Source organism: Saccharomycopsis crataegensis (assembly GCF_037102585.1).
Source record: "Saccharomycopsis crataegensis DNA, jcf7180000000074, whole genome shotgun sequence".
NCBI lineage: Eukaryota > Fungi > Ascomycota > Saccharomycetes > Ascoideales > Saccharomycopsidaceae > Saccharomycopsis > Saccharomycopsis crataegensis.
The window spans coordinates 284655-305573 of NW_027043821.1; the positions used below are offsets into that span (position 1 = coordinate 284655).

Sequence of the window (20919 nt, forward strand, 5' to 3'; positions counted from 1 at the left end):
TAGTATATTCTACAAATAATAATCATGATTACTCCATTCTTTGAAGCATCACAAGATGATGAGTTCTTGGTTGTGAAAATAAAAATCCCAAACTTGAAATTCAATAATAATAAGTCTCTTCTGTTGACTATTGATGGCCAACTATTTATCTTTCATCTCACACCGTATTATCTCAGACTAAGATTCAGCCAGGAATTATTGAATGAAGATGATTTACCGGAATTCGACTTACAAACTGGAGAAGAGATTATCAAAAGAAGACAAACCAGATATGACATGGATACCGAGAATTTGGTGATATCGTTACCTAAAAAGACTAAAGGAGAATTCTTCACTGACTTGGAATTCGTTCATAAATTGATGTCCAATGCCATCGAGGTTAAACTACCAACTGTAACGACAAATGAAGATGATATTGAAATGAAAGAAGTCCAAACGACAACACTGTCGTCAGACTCTAATGACAAACAACCATCGGCCCAGCAGCAGACCAAATTGATTGAAGAAATCGATATCAACAACCCAAAGTTAACCACCAACGATATTAAACAACATATAGAGAATTTTGAAAACTTGACCGGGAAAGAGTTCAACTGGCAATTCAAACAAGATTTCAATAAACAAGAAATAACCAACCCAAACATTCATTATGGTTTCAACGATTCATACAATACAGTCATTGAGAATTCCGTGATTAACGGATCGAATGACATTAATGAATTGTCCAATCCTGGAACATTAACTGCTAATGAACGTATCGTGGAAAGAAGAGTCAAGGAAAATTACTCATTTAATGAAGATTTTTACGTTGCTAATTATCTATTGGAAAAGTATGGGGCCCAAGACAACGACTACGACTATGAAATGTTGAACAATTCAATTGAATGGAAAAGCCCAATAAAGACAAAATGGTTGAAACATCAAAAACAAGCGATGGATAAATCGTCTTTACCTGATGTTCAATACTCCAAGGAGTTGAAACAGTTGATGATTGATTTGCCAAAGAGCAAGAGCACCTATGAAATCAAAGACCTTGATTCGATATATTACGCGATTGTTGCTATACTTTTTGCATCCAATTTGAATTCACGGATAAATTGCGGAGAGGATAATGTCGATTCTGCTTGGTTAATCGGTAAAATTGTTCCACAATTTTCATACTTGGACAATGAATTTATTTCTGATGAAAATGAAGAGAAAGTAGTTGAAGTACCAAATATCAAGATTCATTCTGAACCACAAGAGGGATTAATGAAGGAGATTTCCACCACCAATTATACCACCCCAGCAACCCAAGTATCGGGTTCTTCTCTTTCACTCAGCAAATTGAAAGATTTGCTCATTATTTTGGTTAAAAGATCTTTGATATATCCTCTTTTCAGAAACTACAACTTGATAACGAAAGTTCTTGAGGATACTTATTTCTCTTTGCGATTTGGGTTGAAAAAAATTATTGAAAGCTTATTGATCACCAGGGAATTGTTCCGTAAACATTCCAATTACTACGTCTACAATATCATTTGGTTTAATGATTTGTTAGATTTCTTGATCGTTAAAGTGGACACAGATCTTGTGAACAATAACATCATTAGAAGATTGAGCCATGTTTTCCATGGAATCACCAAAGACTTGAAGAAATCAGATATTGTTTTTGAAAAATTGAATATGGGGGAAGATTTTGATGAGGAAGTGAGTACAGATAAGAAAGCTGAAGAAGATCAAGAAGATATTGAGTTGCTTGAAACCACCGATTTGGAACAATTGGAAATCATCGCAGAAGAATTATATAGGGATTCACAAAACCAGGGATAAAAACAGTTATACGTTTTCTTGTTTTAAATTGGATTGAATTATTTTCTTTGATTGAAACCTTAGCCCTTTCTGTAGCTACCCTCAATGTATTTTATCTCCCCACGACGATATGCTTTACAAAAGCGCTGGATTTTCAATATATTATTTACAGGAGCATTATCTTACCATAGATACAAGCGTAATGAGTAATCCTGCTTGTCCTTGCTACGTCTTTATAACAACACTTTCTTAATCATGAACTGGTGTATCATATCGGAGTTGGAAATTTATTTCTTTTTTTTTTTCCAACTTTCAAACGATTCCCCAATAGCTTGACTATTGAACATGAGATATTAATGTACGAATATCCAAATTTAAACACAAAGCAGAAAATAAAAATAAATAAAAAAAACAGACAAAAACCCCGGAACTTTATCAACATAGACGATGGATACACCAGCTTTGCGAACCACATTTATTATTCTCCACGTGATCGCAGTTACGCAGCCCGTGGCACATCACCATAAAGTGAAAAATTCAAAAACCAACCTCTACAATATTACCCTTGAATATTTTGACCGAACCCCAGATTCCCATTCTTTCTCCATCTCTTTTCCTGTTATTCTTTTTTTTTGTCCCTGTCATATATTTTTATAAAAATGTCTAGTGCTACTCTCAGATCAAACTACCGTCGTCTTTATCGTGAGCTTTTGCGTCAAAACAAAAGGATTTACGAATTGCATAAGGCTGATGAATCAAAGAAACATGATGCTCTTTTAAAATACCAAAGAATAAACTTGATTCGTGATGGTAAGAGACCAGAAGAAATCGATCAAATCATGAAGATCCGCAAAGATACTATTGAACAACAACAACTCAAAGAAAAACTCAAGGGGAAGTTTATCAATTCTTTAGGGTTCGCGGACAATAACCTACGCTCGATACTTCATTTGAAAGACCTTGAAGAACAAAGCGCCATTCAGCTAACTTACATCACCGAAACATTTCTTAAATCCCAAAGAACTTATGAAGAATTAGTGCAAAGATATAACCCTGGAATGACTATGTCTCAAGAAGAAAAAGTCAAGAAGACTGCTAGAAGGGTTGGTTTGGACGTTCCAGATGCTTATAATTAGATATGGATGGATAGGATACCCTTGTAAATAATATTTTTACTTAATTATAATTCCACCCAGTATTGAACATTACAGTGCCAAAACCGTAAAGTATTACGCATTCTTAAACTCTAGAAAAATAAAATGGATGTATGAAATCAATATTAGATTTAAAACCTTTCAAAAAAAATTAACTAACTAACGAAAAAGTGGTGAAAAAGAAATAATAATAAGCAGAAGAAGCAAATCATAATAAAATGGTCTTCCTTTTTTTTTTTTCTCGTTTTCTTATTCTATTTGTTGCTTTTCCAATCACTAGTTCCAAAATTTGTAATGTTTTACACCACCAAATAGCCTCAGTGAAAAGCAAAACAAAAACTCAAGAGAAGACAATCAACTGTATCTCTAATTGATCAAGTTTTCTTTCCCTTAAAAAAAGAAGTAACCCAGTAAAACAAACGAAAAAAAAAAAGACAGAAAAAAATTGAAAAAAATTAATGAAGAAGTAAAAAAACAAAAACTATATAAAGCAGTGTAGATTAGCACGAATAATCTAATCGTGAGCATCAATCACAGCGTTCTTACCAACCTCGAGTTGATTCATATTTTGGATGACCGTAGGGGTGACTGTAGAATCAGCTTCCTCCATTTCATCTGGAACAGCATCACTGTCATTTTTCAAGATATCTGGGTGTGCCTCAAGCATAGTTTCAATTTTGGTGATAATTTCCTTCGAAGTCAAAGCACCTTTACCATTGTTGTCACCGGACGCACCGACGGTCGGGTCTTCCTTAAGTAAAGTATTATAAGCCTCCATGATGTCGCTTGGAACGGTGGCAAATTCCGCATGGTTATCAATCAAGACATTAAGAACTTCAATCGACAACAAGTACCCATCACCAGCCTCGGTATTAGCTCGTAAAATACTTGCACCACTTTGGCCCGCAGTGGTGGCTGGTTCATTAGTTGGTTTCTTGTACAAGACGTTTGGCGCCAAAACGGTGGCCAAGTTGTGAGAATTCATCTTTGATCCAGTATTCTCATCAATATAAGAAAAAGAAGCCACCCAATTGAAGAAGGAAAACAAAACTTCAAGTAGATCTCTATTGCATTTAGGTAATATTGAAATGACCAACTTTAAAATCCGTTTTCTTAAAATCGTATCATCATACTTTTGTGATTCAATCCATAATTCATAGAGTTTGAATGTAAATAATGGATCAGGCATTTCTCTAAGGAATTTTTTCATTAGGGCAGATAATTGAATTTGAGTTTCATTGTCAAAGTCTGGCAATTTTTCTGGGTGTTCATTGATGGCCTCAGTCAATTCTCTCAATCGTCTTATATTACCATTTTTACGGAAAATACCTTCCACGGACATGTCTTTTTGGCGTAAAGCAGCCAAACAATCCTCAATAAACGCGGGAATTGTAACCACTTTCGGCCCAACAGCTTTTTCACTATCAGTACCATACTTCTCGGTGAGCTCTTCTAGAGGGGCCCCAAAAACTTTTGGACCTTTATAATTTGACTTTTTACCAGATCCTTTAATTCTTGTCCAGAAAGTTTGTTGCTTTCTAGTAGGGATCAATTCTAATAACTTTTCCACAGTAAAGGTTGCGGAAACCACCTTCATTAACGCAATAATCGAAATATGTCGAATGATGAAATGCTCCTCAGTAGACAACTCAGAGTAATACTTGCCGATTCTTGGGGCACTTGCTTGCTTGGAACCAGCTACCTTGCTATTACCACCGGTGGTTTTGCCAATATATTTGGTGACGGCATTATCCTCTTTGTTAAGCGGTAAATTTCTGGCATGTTTGAAAGCATTTGGAAGTAATTGTCTAGTCTCTTCGGCCGATACAATTCTGTGGATATCATCGAGAGCCAATCTACCGCCTCTCAAAAGATTAGTGACCACTGTAGCAGAAGCAGACGTATCAGGACCATCATCTTCCTGAATTTCAAGTTTTGAATTGTCGTATAAATGCAAAGATTTCTTATTATCAGTGATATCATCTTGATTTGCCATGCCTGCAGTGTTAGGCAATGGGGCATTGAGAATTGTAGATTTTCTGAAAACACCAGCCGCTGATTTATTGTGCTGCTGTTCCTGTTGACGAGAAGATTTCATTCGTTTGATATTAGTGACAATTTCAGAGTTGATAGTATCATTAGGGCGTTTTTCAATATTTCTATCATTTTGAGAGTTTTTCTCAATGACATATTTTACTCGGACCAACGCGATTTCACTGATATACACGATTTGCATCAATTTACTGACATATTCAAACCCATATTGACAACTTGGATCATTTAAATAGCCGGTACAAGAAGCACACAATACCCGATTGCTATTCACACTGAACGCCGCATTTTGTAGATTCCGTTCACTAATTAGCTCCCTACAATTACCACATTTTAGACAATTGAGATGCCATCTCATACTATTTGCTTTGTTGAACCTCACACATTGTTCTTCAATTGTTTCCATACAATGGAAACATGAGTCGGTTGAGCTGACCGGAACAAGTGGCGAAATAGTTTGGAACGCATCAGTTTTGTTGGTGATATTGGAATGATTACTGATTTCTTTCAAAAATCTGTCCGTGGCAACTTGACTATGGACAATTCTGTTGTATTCTAAAACGTTAGTTAATCCACATGTAACGATTAATTTCAAATAATTAGCGAGCCCAGTTATTATTGAGATCAATCTTTTCGAAACCCCTACTCCACTACTGTCAAATCCTCCTCCACTATTGGCAGAGTTTTTCTTAAGGAATGCCAAATATGACATCAATTTTGCAGAGAAATTTCTAGGTTTGTTTTGTAGTGCAACATATTTTGTTTTCAACGGGACATAATTCTGTTCACCATCGATACTAGTAATTTTGTTATGTTCTTCATCTCTAACTTTTTGCAATACGTCTTCAATTTGCAAATCATTGATCGCATCAAACGCCTTAAACAAGCACTCTGCTTTCAATACTAGCTTAGCAGCAATATTCAAACCTCCTGCTTGATTACCATTAATTCCAAATTCCAACATTGCAATGATATACGACGCAACATCCTCTTCATAAGTGGATAATGTAGACCATATTTTTGATATCAATGATAGATCAATACTGAAGTTATCGATTTCGATCTGCGAAGGATTCAAACAATCAACAGTTATCAAAACATTCCAAAATCTATAGCACATGAAACATTCTGGATGCCATTGTTGGTATCTACCACCTTTGAAAACTTCAATAAATTGTTTAAGAATTGGAGTATTGCAACTTTCACAGTGTTTAGCAAATAACTTTGAATAATGATAATGACAGTAGATCCCCTTATCATGTTCATAAAAACTTTCGTCAGTCTCAAACACTTTACTACAAATGACACATGTGAAATGTTCCAAATGGTATTTATGGCCAATGGCCGTAATGTAAGAACCCCTTAAAGCTTGGTTACAATTGTAACAAATCAAGTCTAAATTCTTGAAATAATCATATTCACATAATGGTACCTGGATCTTCTCACCATTTATGACTTGTTCTGAGGGGAAAAATTTCGATGAACATGGCTGATTACACTCGGTACATCTGAAACAGTCAATGTGGTAAGTCATGCCCATAGCTCTAACAAACTGGCCAGCAATTGGATTAGAGCATTTGGCACAGGTCTTTCGTGGTTTTCTGTTGGAAGTTATCAATGAAGGGTCACTGTTAGAAACTTGTTGAGCCGGTAGTAATCCCCCGTTATAAGTTTCATTGTCAGCTGGTAAATCTGTCCCTGATTGTGTAACAATCTGTTTGTAATGACTCGGAAGTCCCAACCCCTGTTTTTGAAACTCTATTAATGAAGGAGCGGGCTTTGATTTCCTTTTGTCAGTGGATGAAAGGTTTTCTGAAGAAATGTCATCACCCGGTAACGGAGGTATAAAGTCTAACCAATTCTGCAGCTTCAGACGATGTTGTTGCTGTTGTAGGAATGGTACTGGAGGGTGTTGATGAGAGTGTGCTTGCGGTTCGTTAAGCTTTCCAGAATTGTTGATCATAGAAATTCGCGAAGATTGGTACACCACCTTATGAGGAGAGCTCATTCTTGGGGGACTAGCAGTAGTATCATTATTAGTTCTTTTGGGGCTTGGATGTGAATAGCTTGGAGCTCTTGTTCTAGAGTTGGTATGATGAGTTTTGAAATCGGTACTAGGTTTCCTCAGGGAACTGTTACCATTAAGTATCAAGTTATTTTGATGTGAATAGTCGTGGTTTTTTATGTCCGAACCAAACACTTGTGAAAAATGCTGTAGTCTTGTTGGATCGTTCATTTTGATAACCGAGGATGATTATATAAATGAGCAGGCCACAATCTTGGAGTTTTCCTGGTGTTGTGCCTTTGAATATTTGGCCTTTTCTTTCGTTCTTTGTATTGATTTATTTTTGCTAACCTGATAACTTTTTGCGCACTTCAATAACAAAACAAGATTTGGGTTCGCCAACTGAGGGAGTCGTATAGAAACGTTCTTGTTCTATTTGAGTTGCTTTGAAATAACAACTCTCGTCTTCTTTTCTAGATATCTATATTTAGATGTTTCCCTTTTTTTTTTTTGTTCAAATCGATGAAAAAAAAAAAACCGTGGTAAATCAACGCTGTGATTTCCGTCCGGTATTATAGACGCTAGAAGACCAGCCCAGTGAAAACAAAACAAAACAAAAAAGATTAAAAATCCTGATCAAGAGGATTGGTATTAGGCTGAGAAAAACACAGTAGAAGAAGATAAAGATAACGACCACTTTGGTAGATGGTTTAGGGTGATTTGTGTGTGTTTTCTTTATTTTTTTTGACACGAAACCTATGATACAATCGACACGGCACATAACCTCACAGTCTTCAGTGCTTGTGGCTAGTGGATCGTCTATCAATCTCCAGGTAATTAGGTACTAGTTACTCAAATATTGTTCCCCGAATCTTTGTCTGCTTATTTTCGGTTGGTTTTGATCGATTTGGAGGTTCTTTGCATCTTCTTTTCGAATGCGTCGTTTATTAAACTGTCAAAAGCGGACATACAAAGAGGCTTTTTTTGTAAATTCTTTGAAGAAAAGCTGCTACGGGCTTCCTCCTTGCCTGAACAATTGCCTAACATTTATATCATTATGATTAGTTTTACTGGTTATATTTATGAGTAGTTTCAACAGCACAGTTACAAACAGGTTTCTTTACGATTGGCAAAGAGCTCTAAATGATATTTGATTATTGTGAATGAAAATTTCTAAGAGAACGAGAAGAAAGCCACACTGAAAGCTTTTATTACCAACAGTAGTTTGCTATAATATATAATATCAGGCTATAACTTAGAGAGCAGAGGAATTGAATGCGTAGCAGATTTCCATTCATAATTTGAGTGATTCGTGCAAGATCATTTAAAAAACTATTCACATTCCAAAATGATCAAGTGGCTGAGATTGGGGAAACATTTTCGTCATTCTTATTGGCCTGATATTGTATTTGTGCTTCCAGCATCTACCACTCTCTGTTTCTCTGAAGTTTATTAAAAATAACACACTTTTTTATAAAGTATCTAAAACATCATAATTTTCAACAGTGTATTTATACACAATTGCAGCCATGAATGCGGTTCATTTTCACCAATGCCTCATTTATTCGCTGCCTCTCACATGGGGTTTCAATCAGATGGTGGTCCCTCGTATTCTCCACCAATCTTCAAATAACTGGGCACATACTCGGCTAAACGCTCTCTGGAACTCTCTGCGTTATCTTTAAAGTGCTTGAAATAGTCCTTGATGCTCAATACTGACTCATCATTATCCGAGTTCATCCTATGGTTCCTTAGGCCAATAATCACATTTCCCGCTACCACCAACAATACGATTACTGCAATTATGAGCTTCCAATTCAATCTCCGTAAAAAATAAGTTGATACTCTTCTGGATAATGAGAGTTGGCTGGTGTATTTATAGCTGTTTTGGGCTTCGATATCGCTATCAACAACATCATCATCATCGTAATTTGAATTCAAGGGTGTATCGGTGGAGGTCCTTTGAATTGAGGGTCCAGTCAAGTCTTGTAGTTGGTACTGGTTTGCTGTCATAGTGTGATCTCTATATCTGGAAAGAAGATATGCATATAATTCTTGTAGAACAATGCAAAAACAACAAAAACAACAAAAACAACAAGAAAAAAAAACCACCAACAGCGGATGTGTCAAATAATAATTAATTAAACAAATTCACACGGCAACTGATATTATTACAAATAAAAACCTTAGGGTGGGGGATAACGGCCAGGACCCGTCTGCTGGGTGTGGTTTCTGCATATGTACACAGATATGTGCATAAGGGCAACCTGTCGCTGGCGACTGTTGGACGGCGCCGCGTAGCAATTTCATGTTTTCTGGCAAACGGAAAAAAAAAAAAAATCCTTGGAGGAATCCTTTGGGATAACGGGTGAGCACAGTCTTCGCAAAAAAAAAAACATCCTTGTCCTGTAAGGGTTTGCTTTCACTTGTTTCTTCAACCAATTCCCATCCATATTTAAAATACAATATCATACAGCCATATCACATTCTCCTTCCGGAAATTTCACAAGCATCATTCATACCATATTGTTTGCGTTATTGCTTTGACAAAAGGACCCTCCCAGTTTTTCTTACCACCTCATCGATCACCCCTGCTTGAGATCAGTCTCCAAGACCTTTTTTTTTTGTCTTGATAGAACAACATTGTTATTGAAATAGTCAACATCACAAAATGCTTTCATGGAAAAAGAAGATCAAAGACCACATGAAGAAGGATGGTTCCAAAGAAAATTTGGCCAATCCTACCGAATCGTTGTCTCCAGTGATATCATCAAACAGTAAAAACTCACTTAACAGCTCAGCCAACCTCACCGACGCCGTCAACAATTTGTCCTTAAACGACCAGCATAGTAATACAATCACCGGTAATGGTCCTAACAAAAGCACCTCCGGTGACGATGTCAATACTGCTAACAACAGCACCATCTCCGAACATCATGGTGAAGCATCATCAAAAAGCGACTCAACTGCCGCCGCAGCGGCTGCCGCTGCCGCTGCTGCTGCGTCATTGGTAAATGACATCGCCACTACAGTGAGACCTGGATGTTTAACTGTCAAATTATATTCTGGTAAGGATTTCAAATTACCATTTGAATTGATCTTAAATGACTTTATTTTACAAAAAATTGCCAGTTGTGCTGATGATTGTGATAAAGAATTATTGGCCAGAAACATCAAGCAATCGGTGGAAGATGCCCAAGTCGATCTATTATCAGGAGAATTGGGTACCCAGTGCTTACCGGCAATTGTTTCGGTTCCAAATTCTTCTGATGATCAGTCAGGGGTTAGAAATCCTTTGGTTTATATCACCGTCGAGTTTGACAAGAACGTTTCTTTGGTACAACCATCCAGCGGGCTAATTGCCAACCCAGATTTCAATAATGTGTCATCATTCGATGTCAATGGAAACGGCTTATTGATAATTCAAATCTTTGTCAAGATCCCAAACATTTTAATCCCAAAGAAATCGACGTATCTTCTCAACCCAAAAGCACCTTCACAGGATATTCTTATTGGGTCGATTAAGATTCCATTGAACTTAAATTATACCAGCAAGGAAAGAATCTTGGATCATGAATGGTTGAATTTGACTTTGCCTTCAGATACAGGATCTACCACAACTATTGGCGGGGCGTTGAATTTGACCATTGAATTTAGACCAAATAAAAGTAACAAATCTTTGACCATTGATGATTTTGATTTGTTGAAAGTCATTGGTAAAGGTTCGTTTGGTAAGGTGATGCAGGTTCGCAAAAAGGATACTCAGCGTGTGTATGCCTTGAAGAGTATTAGAAAAGCTCATATTGTGGCAAAATTGGAAGTTACCCATACGTTAGCCGAAAGAAACGTATTGGTCGAAGTCAACAACCCTTTTATTGTTTCAGTCAAATTTTGCTTCCAGTCCCCTGATAAACTCTATTTTGTGTTGGATTTCATCAATGGTGGTGAATTGTTCCACCATTTGCAAAGAGAAGGACGGTTTTCTTTGGATCGTTCGAGATTTTATATTTGTGAATTGTTGTCAGCCATCGAGCATCTTCATAGCTTGGATGTCATTTACCGAGACTTGAAACCAGAAAACATTTTGTTAGATTATCAAGGTCACATTGCTCTTTGTGATTTTGGATTGTGTAAAATGGATATGAAATTGACCGACAGAACTGACACCTTCTGTGGGACTCCCGAATATTTAGCGCCAGAACTACTTTTGGGTCAGGGTTACACTAGATCCGTGGATTGGTGGACTTTGGGGATTTTGCTTTATGAAATGTTGACGGGATTACCACCATTTTACGACGAGAACATCCCAAGAATGTACAAAAAGATTTTGGGTGATACTCTCAAATTTCCAGAGATGTTTGATTTGCAAGCTAAAGATTTACTTGTGAAATTGCTCGATCGTAATCCAGACAAGAGATTGGGTGTCAAGGGGTCCGATGAAATCAAACAGCATCCATTTTTCAAAGACGTTGATTGGGTGAAATTGAACAATAGAGGATATGTGCCACCTTTTAAACCACCGGTATCAGGGGCATTTGATACCAAGAATTTCGACAGTGAATTCACCAGCGAAATTCCCGCCGATTCGGTGGTCAATGATCATTTGACCAGATCAATGCAAAAGCAATTCGAAGGATGGACTTATGTTGGTGAAAGTAAATTGAATGCTGGTAATTGATTGATGAATCTCTAGGCATGTTTTTTTTTTTTTTTTAGTTTTGTTTTGGATTGTTCTTTTTTTTTTTAAAGAAAAATTATTTTATTTACGCTTGTTACTGTTTTCTTTTTAGCATCTGCAAAATTTCTCTCAGTTTTTTTTTTTTTTGTTTCTCTCTCTCTCTCTCTCTCTCTCTCTCAGAATCTTTGTTCGCTTGTCTGGGATTACTTTTTTTTGTACAATAATAGAGTTAGATATCTTCACATACCATCATCCATGCATGAAACTGTTTACTGATTTTCATTTGTTTGTATTTTGTAATAATGGCTGTTCAAGGCTTGTAATGAATAGTAAAGATTAATCATTACTTCAAGGAATACCTTACTTAGGTCACAAATTTTTCAAAAGTATCTAGAACATTGATTATTAGATAGCTTTTTGGAATATCCATTTGCTGAAGCATTTTGTATGAAAAGAAAAGTCAAACATTGTAGGAAAAAACATAAGAATTAAAAGCACAGCAGAAGCTAATAAATGAATCATAAAAATGGCAAGAAGCAAAAAAGAAATAATGATAATAATGATAATAATAATGATAATAATGATAAAAGAGGACAGTAATAATACAATATTTGAGAATTGAAATGTGATTCACGACATCAGTATCAAACTGGTTTTATTGTGAATAGACGAAAAATTATTTTGTTTTAAATGAAAAGAACTTTCACAACATACCAATGGCAGCGACTACTGCAAAACCACCAATGGCAATTCCTTGAATCATCCCACTGTTATCACGGTTGAGATTACCATAAAATGGAACATTCAACTTCAATTGAGCGGCACCAGCTTCACTCTTGACGGTGGCACTACTAGAACTCTTCTTCTTCTTTTTATCTTCAGAAGAGGTGTCCTTCTTCTTCTTCTTTTTAGTAGTGGTTGCGGTGGAGTTCAGACTAGTGGTGCTAATGAAGGTGGTACTGGAAAATGATGATGATGAGCTGGAATTTTGGTAAGTTTGGGTACTGAGGGTGGTCTGCTCAGAGCTGGTATGGGAATGTTTAGCCGAGCTATTTGAGCTGGTAGAAATGATTCTCCAACCACTAGCCATAGAGGAGGAGGAGGAGGAAGAAGAAGAGGAAGAAGAAGAGTCATCATCATCATCGCTATCATCACTATCATCACTATCATCGACGGAGTCTGTAGAAATGGCAGTGATCAAGATATTTCTATTGGAGGTAGTGGAAGTGGCATGGGACAGGGATTTTTTGGAAGTCGAACTACTGGTGGTGGTCACTTGGGTCTTGTCATCGGTATCATCTTCATCACTGGCAGGAATTGCCCCAGGCCTAGCGACACCTGAAGCGATAATTGGAGCAACCGACAATGCCAAAACTGCTATTTGATTTAATTGCATCTTGATGAAAAATATGATTCCTCAAAAAATAAAAAAATTAATTAATAATCTTAAGGTAGAAAATCACTATTATATGAATAATTGTATGAATATGAGAAGAGGAATAAAATAGATTAATACTTATAAATCTTATCAATAAAATACAACAAACAAATAGAATCTGTCCCAAGCCACGATGATAACAATATATATATATATGTGCCACAGCAATGCTACCATTATCCTTTTCAATTTCTTGTGGAATGTTGGAAAAATAACATTGGCGCATATGTACTGAGAACGCCGTAAAACCAATCAACTAAATCTTCATAAGTATGTTACTAAATTGCTAATTTGGTGCCTTAGCATTGCAGAAGATCACCATAATTCAGTACTCATCGATGGGTACGCCGAAAATCCTGATGGTAAAAATAATAATAATAATAATCTACGCCACCCCTACACACCACCATAGACACGAGAAACGTAAAGAGGAGAGATAAAGGAAAAAAATATTCACTCACAATACTCATACGGTTTGTTGGGTGCTTCTAAATCTGCTTCCCATAGAAATAAATCTACCATATGCATGTTGTAATATATTTCTGCGGAGGGGGGTGAGTAGAGCAATATACTACCATATTACTGCGTTTTTTATACTGCGGAACCTTGGTTGTTAATTTCCATAACCATCTATTAATAATAATCATTAAGTTTTCATGACAAAGAAAATCCTCATGAAAGATGATTATTACCAAATATATATATATATAAGAGAACCCGTTTGAATAACAACAGGGTATAATACCCCCTATTTACAGGAGGAGTGCACAATGAAAAGTGGATGAAATTAGAGTATCTCTTTTATTCAAAATTGTCTCTAGTGATCTCTTTTAATGCTTCATCTATCTACTCAAATATCTTATCATATACTGACCCCCCGTTGCCACACTTGAAAGGTGGATTAAATGTGGGAATCACTCTGATGATTGCATATTACCCTGCTCAACGACCCCCACCCAGTCGGGTAGGTTTTTCCTCTCTCACAGATATTTTTTTTTTTTTTCTTGAGGATAGGATACAATAATAAGCTAGAGTAGAGTACATAGCAGCACTATTATTATATATTACCATTATTATCATTTCATCCCTAGTTATTGATAATGTCCCAAACATCAAAGAGTTTTGACCAATGGCAGGAAATTGCGTCCCAGGGCAATATCTTTTCCGACGCTAAACCTTCAAGCAACAACCGAAATAATCACAATAACAATAAGATCTTCTCACATCAACCCAAGACTCTGGAGCAGATACCCAAATCGAGTAACAGCAATAACAATAATAACAATACTGGGTTTTCATTATTTAATAGCCGATCATCGACATTGAATCAATACCCTTTGGATTTCTCCGTGGTTTCTGAAACAACGTCTTTCAAACATGATGTTACTGTCCCATCATCACAAACCACCACCACAGAAACAACACCAGATGGAGGGCTCAATAAGGAATTAGAAGCCAGAAAAATTTTTTATAATATCTTCTTTTGGGCAGGATTCAGACTAGTCACCAACACTGTTTCTCATATCCCGATGTTTGAAGGGTTGATGAAGTCCAATATCGTGATCTACTACAGTCTCCTCGGGTTAGATATCTTGTTTGGGTACAATATAATCTTTGGTTTAGTAGTATTGTTTAGAAATATCAACCCTGCCCCAATTAACATCAGTGTGATAAATGGGAAGAAAGATGTTGAAAACCCATTGACCAACAAAAACCCAGCGCCGTCTTCTTCTTCCTCTTCTTCTAAGACCGCCACCACCGCTGCCAATGATAAACAACAACCTTTGAATATCTTGAAACCCGCTGGATCATCTATGTTCAATAAAAAAAGCGTTATAGATAATAGTCGCTCAGATAACCCAGCTACCGCTTTAAAGCCTACTTCTTTATTCAGCACCGTGCCGAAGCCAGAAACTAAATCTGCTCCATCGACTTTTATGCCTTCTCCTAAATATTATTATCAAATGGGTGCTTTCAACCAGGCGAAGAAATCTTTTTAGAAAACAAATGGTGATGGTATCAATAATAATTTATAGTATAAATCTTGATGAATTTTCTCTGTCTTCTTACAAATTTAAGTTGAAAGGAAAAAAAAAACACAAATCACCAGGAGAGCTAGTAACTTATAGATTGATAGTACAAACATAGTAGTGTAATAAACGTGGTAGCTTATCAGCACATAATAACTGAATTGTTGCAAAAATACGTTAAAAGTTAGTAAAACATTGGTGTAAAATCCCCCAGGTTCCCGCACTGTTAGATTTCTTCGCTCCCCCACACCCCACACGGATTATTCAGAGCCCCAAGAATCCCACATTTAGTACAACGACCCAAATAAACCCATTCAATTAAACAGAATGAATATTTCTTCCTCACTGCTATCACTAGTATTCGCAAGATAGCTTTTCCATCGACTAATAATTCAATAAACTAAAAACCCAAACTTTCCACAAATCCGGCAATCCCTGACCATCAATGTTTCGCTCAAACATCAGTATATACGGATAAACTGACAATCACCAAGCTGTTAACCCATCTTCAGTCGCCAGTACTCTTCGACGCAAAATCACAAGCAGCTTGTAACCCATTCTAATCATCCGCACTCATTAACCCGCAACGCAACACATACTTAACTTCAAAATATCCTAACCGTTGAATTCATTATTCCCATAACACAATGTAATTCCTAAACATAATAATTTTTCACGTACATGGAGTAATATCATATGGACCCCATGCTTCATTCAATAGTAGTAATGTGACTCGGGAAATTGAAACCGGACCTCATAAATTCAACTTCCGGATTTCTCAAGTTTATTCAAACAGAGATCTATCATATATAATACCCATCATTATCATAAGTATTAAATACCACAACACTAAAAAAAAAAAAAGAAAAAAAACCAAAGTCAAAGTATTATCCCATATACTCCTAAATATTAGTTACCCACCAGATCAATTACACATAAAAGGCAATATTTAGAGTTCCTGAAACCTTTGAGATTGCATATTACTTTTTGCAACTGTCAGGGCATTTTTGGTCATAGAAATAACAATAAAACTGGACTGGACTGGACTATTGCACCATATCTTCATGAATTTCATTCGATAAAATTTACTCAAACATTGGGCTAGTTGCATTATTTACAAAACAAGAACTTGGCATGTAGCGAATCATGGGGCAAAATCGATAGTATTGGAATGTGATAAACTATTCTTGAACCATTGACTTATTCATTCATTTCTATTGAAACTTGGAACAACTGGCATGAGAAAGGAAAATGTGGTACACAATGGGGAAAAACTCTGGCATATAAGACCACAATAGATACATTTGGAAAACCCAATGAATATCTCATCATACTTTTTGGACTCTGGATATTGTAATTATATGCAAACCATCAAAGCTAAGGAGGTTGAACCCCTCATATTGGCAACAAAAAAGAATTTAATTGGAATAGATTAGATCATGCTATTATTTGTTTATTTCATCATAGGGCAAGTTGGAGCGTATATGTCTTTCTGCTCTCTGAAATACAAAATCCTAAACCAAAACCTCTACCTACTAACCAAAAAAAAAAAAAAAAAAAGGTTTCGAAGACGACGAGTTATGCCTTCTTTAACATAAGGTCTGGCAAGTTAGAATTAATGGCAATGCAGCACATTCCCAACATAGCTTTGTTTCTAAATGTGCCAGACAGGAATGGTAGCAGTGTTCATACCATTACCAATACCGGTAGTAACTCTACCAATAACGAATTGACCAGTACCCCAGGAATCTCTGAAAGTAGTGACAGAAATGACAGTACCAATAATGATGATGAAAGCACCAATAATAATCATAGGCTTTCTTCCGTATTTTTCACCTCTAAGCATAGCAAACAAAGCACCAAAGAAACAACCAATTTCATAACATGAGACAACGGCACCTTGGAGAACAGTGGCATGAGAATCGTCAGAACCGTTTTGCTTGGTACCATTTGACCTCGTCATTAGCTATTTAGACCAATAAGCTCATATGAAGCATTTAAATGCTTCTGCTGAACCCATATTAGACAACAACAACAACAACAAAAAAAAAGATCCATACAGATACATTATCATCACACAATACATTATCATCGCACCACAAATTCACCCTCAGCGTCACCGCATTGTAATCTCTATCAGGGAAACCAAATAAAAAAAAAAAAAAAAAAAAACAATGGAAAGCATCACCAAATAAACCAATTATTTTTCATTTTAATATATTATAAACACATTAATAATCCTCATGACTTGGAACCTACATCATAATAACCCAACTAAATCCTGGACTGACTTTGATTCTAATCGTAGCTGGGAACGCACACCAGAGCAAACCATCAAAACTCACATCAAATCCTCGATAAAGCAATATTACAGATCATCTTTGTAAAACACTGGCTGTTTGCAAAATATTTGAAAGGCAAAATACCCTAACAAAGAAAGAAGAAAAACGCAGAATTTCCTCCCTTTTATATACTATTTTTTAGGGGGCGAAGAGATGAGGCAATCACACACCCTTGCGATCGATCTGCATGTGATACGATAACATTTCTATAAGAATATATTCGATGCTGATTAGGAAATTATATATCTAAATGTATGCTGAAGGAAAAGAGAATATGAAAAAAATTAAAACCAAAAAGCAGGGGCTAATGATACAAGTCTTGAAACAAATTTTTTTTTTTTAGATGATCTATTGATCTATTGTCCTGTTGAAAATCTGTTCAAACGTCATCTCTTTGTAGATTTCTTCATTTTTGAAAGGACCAACAGGGTTTTGCACGAATTGAACATGAAGATTGACCACTGCATTCTTAAAATCATTCAATCTATCATCAGAGGTGACCTGGGCAGTTCTAGGCTTTTTAACGGATGAAAATTGTGGTTCTACTGCCGGCCGTTTGTTGTGGTTGAAATTAGGAAAGTCCGTGTTATCCACCTTTTTCCCATCAGCCAGCGAAGGAAAGCCTTCTTTACCATAATTTAAAATCGAATGAATAGAAAGAACATTGGACTTGTTACCAATGTTCAATCCGCCAGCAGCAGTCACTGACGGTGATCTGGTGGAAACCGCGGTTGCATCGGGAGTTGCCTTAGTACTACTAGCAAGTGATTTGTGATTCAATTTTTTTTGAGTTTTCCTGTAAATTAAATCTTCTGATAAAGGCAAGTCTTGCAATCGACCAATGTCCAAGGTTTTAGAAAGAACAATATCGGGTCTATCAATGTTAATGATATTTTGAATTATATGGAACATTGAATTGTGCACCATGTGCGACTTGTTTATCGCTTCCAAATGCTGCGTGATTTCTGTATAATTTTCTTGTGGTTCAATATGTGGGGGATTGTGGGTATTTTGATAACTTGAGGTATTATAGGCAAGTTCGTAATTGTGTTTTGTTTCTTGGAACACCGTTGGTGACAAATCAAGCCAGGCATCATTCAAAATGTTCATAGATTCAATAATTGGGGTTTTAAGAGACTTGAAAATAAATCGGATTTTATTGACTTGGATATTCGATACACTTGTTGAGGAAATGATACTGAGAGAATTGCGAAGATTTTCTAATAATTTTTTCTGGTGGTTTCGTTTAATATTTTGAGACACCCGATCGAACTTTTGCAAATTTTGGAAAATGTCTTGACTGATACAGACCAATTTGATGTTGTGGGGAATTAAATAATCTGGAACATTGTGATGGATGCTGCTTTCACATAAAACCAACACTTGATGATCTTCAGTGGCTCCTTGGTGTGATTGAATATCCTGGCTGAGAACTTGTAAATATGATGTGAAAAACTCTTTGGAGGTCCAGCCAGTAGAGGTATTATAATAATTGCAATGTTTGTTTAACGCATTTAATTTTGACGGGTTTGGTGTCAGGCTAATGAAGGATGCTCGACATTTTCGAGTGCCGTCAATGGTTGCACAACAAACCATGGTTAACAATTTGTTTAACAAAAAGGGGATTGAATCATCGGTGGGTGAGAAATTATCGCGGATATCATTTTCGCCGCCACCATTTTCTTCTTCATCATCATCTTCTTCTTCACTTTGTTCTTGACCCGCTTCATCGTCATATTGGTCATCATGCTGTTGCCGTACTTTTTGATCCTGATCTGCTTCTCGTTTTTCATGTTCTTTGATATCATCACAATCTTCATTATCAATTCCATATTTTTCAGCTCGTTCACGGTCCAATAATTGGTATTGCATCAAGTGTACATTGACGAAATAGATATTTTTGGGATCATTCAGATCAAAGATGTTTTTGAGATGTTTCCGATCGTTAATATACACTTGCTTTGTGGCACTTTTCATGTATTTTACCTCGAGATTCTTGATGGAAGTCTTATAAAGTTTTTTGAGTCTATCGCAAGCACTATTGACGAATCCCTCGGCTTCTGTGGGTGACAAATCAAATGAGGGACAAAGTTGATAGAATTTGGTTTTGATGAATGAGTCGGTGATGGGGATTTCATATTTCAAAGCGATTCCGATGTACGTGACCAAGAACTCGTACAACTGCTCGAATTTTGAGTTGAGAACCCGGTAACTGTTTTTAATTCTGTCAGGAACGTCGGCATCAACGATTAATCCTGCGTATTGCTTGGCCAATTTCAAAATGATTGGGTTTTTTTTCCATCGATAAATGTTTCTGCGATATTGAATGTAGAAGTTGAGAGTGTTTTTTGCCCATTCGATGACTTCGAGGTCTTTTTTTCCTTTTAGTTTTTCGGCAACCACCCTGGCCTTCATATCATAGTTTCCTGTCTTTATCAAGTCATGATCTCCAGTGGTGGTGGTAGTTGTGATGGAGTCATTTGGTGATGGATTTTTGGGCACCATTTGAGGAGGTAAGGTAAGGGAAGAAGACGACAAAAAAAAAAAAAGGAAAAAGGAAAAAAAAAAAAAAAGGAAGAACGAAAAGAGAAGAGAAAAAAAAAGAGGAAATAGAGTGGGGGATATAGGGGCGGATCAAGCTCTATCTATATATATTTATATATATATATATAATTTATGTGATGATGATGCTTGTGGTAACCCCAGTATGTATTTAAAGTGTAAATTGTTGAGTCGGCAAAAAAGAACGTTAACACTGGCCAGAAAAAAGAAACAACCTGAACATCATAACAATTGCCAAACCTTAACCGATTTAAGATTTGGATGCCGCGATTGTTCTCAAGGGTTTTTTCCAACCAAAAAACTCCCCGATCATGTACTAAGAGGAAAATCGTACACCCATCTTTAGGTAGCTCACAGAAGGCTGCTTATGTTGTAGCCATCCAACGTCCAAACAATGTCCAAAACAAAAGGACATCGTAAGGTTTTTCTTTTTTTTTTTCTTGGGCTGCTTGGGATAAAAGTTTTGCATTGCATTACCACTGCTAAGCTTATATTGGGTTACCTTATTATCTGACCATCGGAAGATCTAGGCCACGGCTGTTGACCACTGTTGTCAACGAATTTGAGGAATTGGAACCCGCTCACCATATAAATTGCACCACGTGTGGCGATCTATCTATCAGCAATTTACAATGGGCAATATCGTTCACAAGATTGTTGTAATCGGCCACTAATTACAAAACAAAAACAAAAACAAAAAAAGAACCGCTACAACAGTGAATATATTCATAGATGATGAAGACCCTGGTCCTTAAATAACAAGCGGGGGACACTCAGCCACACTTCAGTGATGGGAAATTGGTTTAGAACCTTTGGCTCCTTCCAAGTGCATTTATTATTTGCATGTGGTGCATTGTTATTTGATAC

General features: G+C 36.5%; 9 protein-coding genes across 9 annotated transcripts; 4 read left to right on the forward strand and 5 right to left on the reverse strand. All coding sequences in view use genetic code 12, as the record gives it.

The window, feature by feature from the left end:
• Nucleotides 1-24: 24 nt before the first annotated feature.
• SHQ1 (Hsp90 cochaperone SHQ1) lies at nt 25-1812 on the forward strand (the record flags this gene model as incomplete). The annotated part of the gene is made up of 1 exon (XM_064995584.1): nt 25-1812. The coding sequence occupies one exon, from the start codon at nt 25-27 to the stop codon at nt 1810-1812; it is 1788 nt and encodes a 595-aa protein (XP_064851656.1).
• A 638-nt stretch (nt 1813-2450) lies between these two features.
• On the forward strand, nt 2451-2927 carry FMC1 (Fmc1p; the record flags this gene model as incomplete). The annotated part of the gene is made up of 1 exon (XM_064995585.1): nt 2451-2927. The coding sequence occupies one exon, from the start codon at nt 2451-2453 to the stop codon at nt 2925-2927; it is 477 nt and encodes a 158-aa protein (XP_064851657.1).
• Nucleotides 2928-3459: 532 nt separating this feature from the next.
• On the reverse strand, nt 3460-7233 carry DASC09_019830 (GTPase-activating protein; the record flags this gene model as incomplete). The annotated part of the gene is made up of 1 exon (XM_064995586.1): nt 3460-7233. The coding sequence occupies one exon, from the start codon at nt 7231-7233 to the stop codon at nt 3460-3462; it is 3774 nt and encodes a 1257-aa protein (XP_064851658.1).
• A 1356-nt stretch (nt 7234-8589) lies between these two features.
• DASC09_019840 (uncharacterized protein) lies at nt 8590-9015 on the reverse strand (the record flags this gene model as incomplete). Its single annotated transcript, XM_064995587.1, has 1 exon — nt 8590-9015. The coding sequence occupies one exon, from the start codon at nt 9013-9015 to the stop codon at nt 8590-8592; it is 426 nt and encodes a 141-aa protein (XP_064851659.1).
• A 658-nt stretch (nt 9016-9673) lies between these two features.
• DASC09_019850 (serine/threonine-protein kinase) lies at nt 9674-11680 on the forward strand (the record flags this gene model as incomplete). The annotated part of the gene is made up of 1 exon (XM_064995588.1): nt 9674-11680. One exon carries the CDS (start codon nt 9674-9676, stop codon nt 11678-11680), a length of 2007 nt encoding a protein of 668 aa, XP_064851660.1.
• Nucleotides 11681-11949: 269 nt separating this feature from the next.
• DASC09_019860 (uncharacterized protein) lies at nt 11950-13076 on the reverse strand (the record flags this gene model as incomplete). The annotated part of the gene is made up of 2 exons (XM_064995589.1): nt 11950-11996; nt 12395-13076. The coding sequence occupies 2 exons, from the start codon at nt 13074-13076 to the stop codon at nt 11950-11952; spliced, it is 729 nt and encodes a 242-aa protein (XP_064851661.1).
• Nucleotides 13077-14218: 1142 nt separating this feature from the next.
• DASC09_019870 (uncharacterized protein) lies at nt 14219-15118 on the forward strand (the record flags this gene model as incomplete). Its single annotated transcript, XM_064995590.1, has 1 exon — nt 14219-15118. The coding sequence occupies one exon, from the start codon at nt 14219-14221 to the stop codon at nt 15116-15118; it is 900 nt and encodes a 299-aa protein (XP_064851662.1).
• Nucleotides 15119-16802: 1684 nt separating this feature from the next.
• Nucleotides 16803-17111, reverse strand: DASC09_019880 (uncharacterized protein; the record flags this gene model as incomplete). The annotated part of the gene is made up of 1 exon (XM_064995591.1): nt 16803-17111. The coding sequence occupies one exon, from the start codon at nt 17109-17111 to the stop codon at nt 16803-16805; it is 309 nt and encodes a 102-aa protein (XP_064851663.1).
• Nucleotides 17112-17838: 727 nt separating this feature from the next.
• DASC09_019890 (uncharacterized protein) lies at nt 17839-19995 on the reverse strand (the record flags this gene model as incomplete). The annotated part of the gene is made up of 1 exon (XM_064995592.1): nt 17839-19995. The coding sequence occupies one exon, from the start codon at nt 19993-19995 to the stop codon at nt 17839-17841; it is 2157 nt and encodes a 718-aa protein (XP_064851664.1).
• Between the last annotated feature and the right edge of the window lie 924 nt (nt 19996-20919).